At 34.7% G+C, this 6,220-nt stretch overlaps 1 protein-coding gene across 1 annotated transcript in view; it reads right to left on the bottom strand.

Annotated features, from left to right (window-relative positions):
- The window catches only part of LOC132756859 (low-density lipoprotein receptor-related protein 5-like), a 30,006-nt gene extending 23,786 nt beyond the window's left edge, over positions 1 to 6,220 (bottom strand). Inside the window, exons 1-3 of the mRNA XM_060748005.1 lie at positions 6,068 to 6,220; positions 1,584 to 2,052; positions 65 to 317 (exon numbers count right to left, since the gene is read on the bottom strand). Coding sequence (XP_060603988.1) covers positions 65 to 317; positions 1,584 to 2,052; positions 6,068 to 6,155 — 810 coding nt within the window. The 5' untranslated portion in view covers positions 6,156 to 6,220. The remainder of the gene's footprint in view (positions 1 to 64; positions 318 to 1,583; positions 2,053 to 6,067) is intronic.

Consider the following 6,220-nt stretch of genomic DNA (forward strand, 5'->3'; position numbering starts at 1 on the left):
AGGGGAAGTAACCGCTGCGAGGAGTTTGGCTAAATGCTGTTAAAAAATTTGGTGGTTCACAAACCTTAAACACTGCAACGTCATAGAATTCCGTGTGTGACAATCTGCGAATAACACGCCGCGAAGTCCCGTTAAAATCACTCGTTTCCAGCGTGTCACGTGACGCGTCTACCCAAACCAATCGGCTATCATCTTGGTCAATGGCAATACTTATCGGAAACACCAACCCAGTTGTGATGATTGCTTCCTGGTCAGTACCTGATAAAGACGCTCGTACAATCTTCACATTGCGACCAATATCACTCCAAAACATATACCTGAAAATAAATAATGTCATATAGATTAAATATTGGAAATGTAAATGTTAATAAAAATTATATACTCGACCTCTGTATTATCACCGACAATCACTCAATATCTTGTCACGTGCAGTCATGCATACGTTGAAGTTAAAATTCTTTGATCTCGTTCAATAAAAAAATGGGTCAAGGATTGAAAAGGCCGGGTTGCATTTATAAACCAAATATCATGAGGCTGTGATATTACAAAAAATGTTTACCATTGACTATTAATGTCGAAACTTTTACTAAGTCGGTAAACAGGAAGTTTTTTTGTTTTGTTTTGGGTTTTACGTCACATTTGTTTTGGGTTTTACGTCACATTGACACAGTATAGGTCATATCGCGACGTTCCAGTTTTTACTGGTGGAGGAAGACCTCAGGTGCCCTTCCGTGCATTATTTCAGGCACGAACGGGCACCTGAGTAGAACCACCGACGTTCCGTAAGCTAGCTGGATAGCTTCCTCACATGAAAGAATCCAAAGTCCCTGTCGGGACTCGAACCCACAGCGGTGAGGGGCAAGTGGTTTGAAGTCATAAACAGGAAGTGGATGAGCCACAGACCTGAAATCGAATCTATGGGACCACTAGTTAAAGATGTATGCGAAATATCAAGAGACCGTGATCGGTAGTTGCTGAGAAAACTGTTTCGACCATTTCCTATCATTGACATAAATGTTAAAAATTTAATTAATCGGTAAATAGGAAGTGGAAGAGCGACAGACCTGAAATGAAATCCTACGGTATTGGACCACTCGTTGATACTGTATACCAAATATCAAGAGCCTGCAATAATTAGTTGCTGAGAAAACTGTTACGAAAATTTTCTTCCATTCACCATTATTGCTGAAAATTTAACTAAGTCGGTAAACAGGAAGTGGATGAGCGACAGACCTGAAACCGAATCCCACAGTATGGGACCATGTGTCAAAAATAGCAATAAGTAGTTGCTGAGAAAACTGTAACGAAAATTTTCAACGCACGTCCGCCAAATCATTCGCCATACTATAACCCGCGTTTGAGCATGTGCAAATCGGCCAAAAATGCAATGTTTAGTTGAATCCCCTCTGCTTCACACAAAATATCAGTTATTAAATTCATCAGTAAAATTCAATGCCGACATATAGAAAACTTTAACAACGTCAATAAGACAGAGTCCCATGCTTTATCATTATGAAGTACATGAATCATAGCCTAGTTATTAAGATTGCAATATATTAGAAAGATTTACAAAATTAGCTTACTTGCTAATGGGATCAACCACCAATGCGTATGGCTTTTCAATGTCATTATCTATTAAAATTTTGTACTCCCCATCTTTGTCTGCAGACTGAACTACAATCCAACTATATAAAGCATCCGTCCAATATATATTGTTTGAAACCCAATCTACAGATATACGAGTTGAAGACCTTGATAAACCAGAATGAATTACAGTCAAGGCAAGGTTGGAAAAGAAATCTCTCCAGTTAAAATTTTCCACTGCATATATAGAAGCCGTGTTTGAGTCATAAATGTATAGTCGACTTCTTGCATAGTCGACATCAATGTTGAGAAGTCTAGTGTTGACGTTACTCAATCCAATATATCGTGTAGCAGTAATATTGCCCGCGTCATGCAAGGTTCCTGGCAACATGTTTATGTGCTTATTTTGTGTTGTAAATACGTTATTCATCAAGGAAGAGACGACAATTGAGTGTTCGAAATCAGCACCTGAATAAAGGGAAAAAATAATTGACATAATGTGATTATTTTTAGATACAAATGCATCCTGCAGCAAAGTCATTGACGACAACAAAGTGTTCGAAATCAGTACCTGGATCAGGAAAAACAGAAAATAATTGAAATTATGTGCTATATACATCATCATCAAAGATGATACGACAATTGAGTGCTTGAAATACGTGAATAAGGAAAAAATAAAAAATAAAAATTGACATGATCAAATCTAAAGTTAACCAACAAATAATATAGAGTTTCTTCAGACTACGAGTTTTGGTGCAGGCTGACCTGGCTGTATTCTGTTGGCAAAGACTGATCACTCCCGGTTTTAGATTTTGATGGTGAATTACCCCTTTATATATATCCATAAATATTGTCGATTTAACACAAAAAGCAGAGATCTACAATTAACTTGACCTTTATTGTTAAGGCTATTGGCCATTTAGATAAATTCTTGCATCATTTTATTTACTTTTGCTGTTGGATTTTTATATATATATATATATATATATATATATATATATATATATATATATATATATATATATATATATATATATATATATATATATATATATATATTCATGTGAGGATATGTCTTTAACAACTTGCCCGCATTTTCTTTTTACATGGTTTTATTATTTGGTGACATTATGTTCATTTTATCATTGTCAAGTTGCACTGAGCTGACTATATATTTCAAAAGATTGACTATTCTAATGTTGATTGACCAATAGTTAATATTTGACACTGATAAGGATAAAATATTTAAAGGCCTTAAATATAAATAGACTATCCAACTCTTTTTATAAATAGAACGTTACATGTAAATACCGATATATATTTATAGAAATTTCATTTGGCCTCGTGCGTTATTTATCATTCATGCAAAATCAAATTTACAATTGAAAGGAATTGTGACAAAATGTAATCTTTTGTTTTTTACTTTCACCTATTCACTCACTTTAAACTCTAGGACGGACATAATGCCACTTTTATGAACTATTATACTGTTTTATAAACTATGCACTATTGGTCCAATTCAGGACCGACGGCATTACGGATAGAAAACCGCGCCATGATGAAATAACACAAGTCAACATTTATGAGATTCGGGTATTCTGATTGGCTGTTTAACTCGATCAGTATTAAGCAAACGCTTCACATAATACTCGACGTCATTGTAAAAAGGATTATTCTAAAATTTGTTTCCAAAACTACAAGACCCCTTTCAGCGGTAGCACTAAAAAGAGGAATTGCGTGTATCGTACTTTTTGTAAACATTGCCATGTGTCAAGGCAAAAGGCTAATATGACTCTCTGAAGTCCAATAACAAGGCAATTATGAAAACTCTTAATTACTAACATTACATTTTAAAACAATTTGAATCGGTGATTTCATAAATTTGCTTGTAATAGTTCAATAGCATAACTTCATAACTATATTTTATATTTTGATTGTCCGTCGGCATCTCAAGGAAAAGCAAAGAACAAAAAAGTCTTTTGAGGCAGAACACATGCACAAATATTCAATCTTCTCGATTGTTAAGTGCAATATTTAGAAAATATTAATTTAAATTAAACTAGTTACATTAAAAAGGATGTGCCCGTTCGTGTCTGAAACAATGCACAACCAGTAAAGATGGAACGTCTCCATGACCTATACTGCGTCGGTGTGACGTAATGACGTGAATTAACAGTGTTTTTAATGGGAAATTATGCAGGGTTGCGTTGAAAACGGCAACTATTTTAATATTTGTCGCGTGTGAGTAAATATCGAGTTGCTTAAACAAATATTTCATTACAGTCGTAGTGCATGTTGCGCTATCCCTCATGGAAAAATAATTAAGATTTAAATAGTAGATTTATGTAAGATTTCACAAATAATATATCTATTGTCTGCATAATACGTTCGATGGCCTGGTGTGACAAGAGTTCTTAATGCTATGACATTTTCCTAAAAAACAAAGAATATGATTGTATTAAATTGCAAGACTTGCAATTCAATTCAATCATGACAAGATGTTTGGACCATGGAAATGTGATACACAACGCATGCATGCCGGTTTTTATAAAACAACACAAATTATAACCAACAACAGTAACTGCAGATACTTTTAAAAAACGCAATTCAATTTAAAAATATAGTATAAGCACTGCTTGTATTCAAAATCGTTATATAGAACTAGATCAGCCCGGTTTGAAGATATGGCTTCTTAATTCTTTGTGCCTATGTTGAGGTTGGTTTGTAACTGTGATTTGGTACTGTACGTTTAGGAATATAAACAATAAAATTCCCTTCTATACCAAAGTACGTAATGCTGTTCTCCACATGTCGCTGACAACTAATTAAATAACTTTAATCCATGAACCAGCTGGTAGTTGGTTTTTCGTAATTCCGTACTATTTAAAAGTTGATAGTTGATAATTTTTCACCAGCATAAAATGTTCGAACACATCATTCTTTTTCAAAACAGTATAAAGGATGGGACCTAGTTGGCTATTTGCGCGGATCTACAACTAACTGCAAGAAGCTATCAGAAGGTATTGGTTATTCAAACTATGCATGTTTTCCCCAAAAAAATTGAAACATATATCCTGGAATAACAAATACGGACATATGACAAAATATGTGTTTTGAAAACTGGTTACACCCCGCCTCCTTATATTTATACATCGGGTGACTTAGTTTCCAATTACCTACTACGTATCTCAAAACACACCTATCTTATTATATATTCGTAAATTTAATACTTGAAATGTACCTTTTATTTTGAGAAAAAAAAACCCAGATGTAATGTTTAAAAAAAAAACATATTTGGGTTGGTAGTTTAGGATTACCGCGAGTCGCTTCGTCGGCTTTGGGAAGTGGGTATAACCATCTTGTTGGACACACTTATCTTGTTACATATCCGTTACAAATAATCCAGATTTTTTTTTCTGTTTTCAGAAGAATACTTTTAATGTCCGGATTACCTTTTACCTTCTAAGACACAACTAGGTCTCCTCCGTGTGTGTATAAAACGTGTGATGTGTTCGAACATTTCATTCTAGTGATAGTGGATTAAATTAACATTTGCCAGCTGTTAGATAGTTGTGAATAATAAGTAACCAACAATCAGCTAGTGGGGAGTTGGGTATTAGAATGTCTTAACTACAAACCACCTACCGAATTAACGCTTATATTTTTCCGGTGCGCTAGAATCTTCGATCTAGCGAGAGTGGGATATAAGTTTTGCAGATCCCATGGTGGCGTCCGTAACCTAGTGGTTAAGGTCGTTGACTTTAATCCACTTGCCCCTCACCTCTGTGGGTTCGAATCCCGACAGTGAGAAAGCTATTCAGCTAGCTTCCGGAAAGTCGGTGGTTCTACTCAGGTGCCCGTTCGTGCCTGAAATAATACACGGAATGGCACCTGAGGTCTTCCTCCACCAGTAAAACTGGAACGTCGCCATATGACCTTTACTGTTTCGGTGTGATGTAAAACCCAATAAATTAACAAACAAACAAACAAACAAAAGCAGATCCAGTGGTCGTAGACCAATTTAAATATTTCCGTTTGAATAATGTAAACTAAAATGTAATATCATTTATGTACCTATTACTTCAAATATGCACACGTAAAACGAATTGAGAAACACTCCGCAGAACATCTTTATTTAAATCTAGCACAGTAATTACAGTTTTAAAATGTAATGTGATACTGTATTAACAATACGATAAAAATGCAATTTAAACAATTGTATGGTAAATACGTCATTTACCTAACTTAACACTAACGGGAAAATTTTGATAAAAGTTTGATATCAATCGTTTTTGAGCCCCAATGACTTGGTCAAATGTAACGTTTAAACTGCTGAAATTGTGTAATGAAATCGTCTTACTGTCACGAAATTTCAAATACCCAAATATTTTATTTCGAAGCGGAGAAATTGAAAACTAGAAACTACGCAAAAACTTGTTTCATGTATTTTAAAGTCCCAACATAAAAAAGCATTTTAACATACCGGTTAGTTGCGCCAAAACAACATTTCGTAAGGGCACTGTCGTCAGGAACAACACTGTTAGAATTAGGGTACCCGTTTTAAGTTCCATAATTTATATAACTTTACTAGATATAACTTAATCAAAAACAGGACTGAGGAGAACTATTCACGACT

This window comes from Ruditapes philippinarum, unplaced genomic scaffold (genome assembly GCF_026571515.1).
Source record: "Ruditapes philippinarum isolate M1 unplaced genomic scaffold, ASM2657151v2 ctg2286_1_1_1_1, whole genome shotgun sequence".
Classification (NCBI taxonomy): Eukaryota; Metazoa; Mollusca; class Bivalvia; order Venerida; family Veneridae; genus Ruditapes; species Ruditapes philippinarum.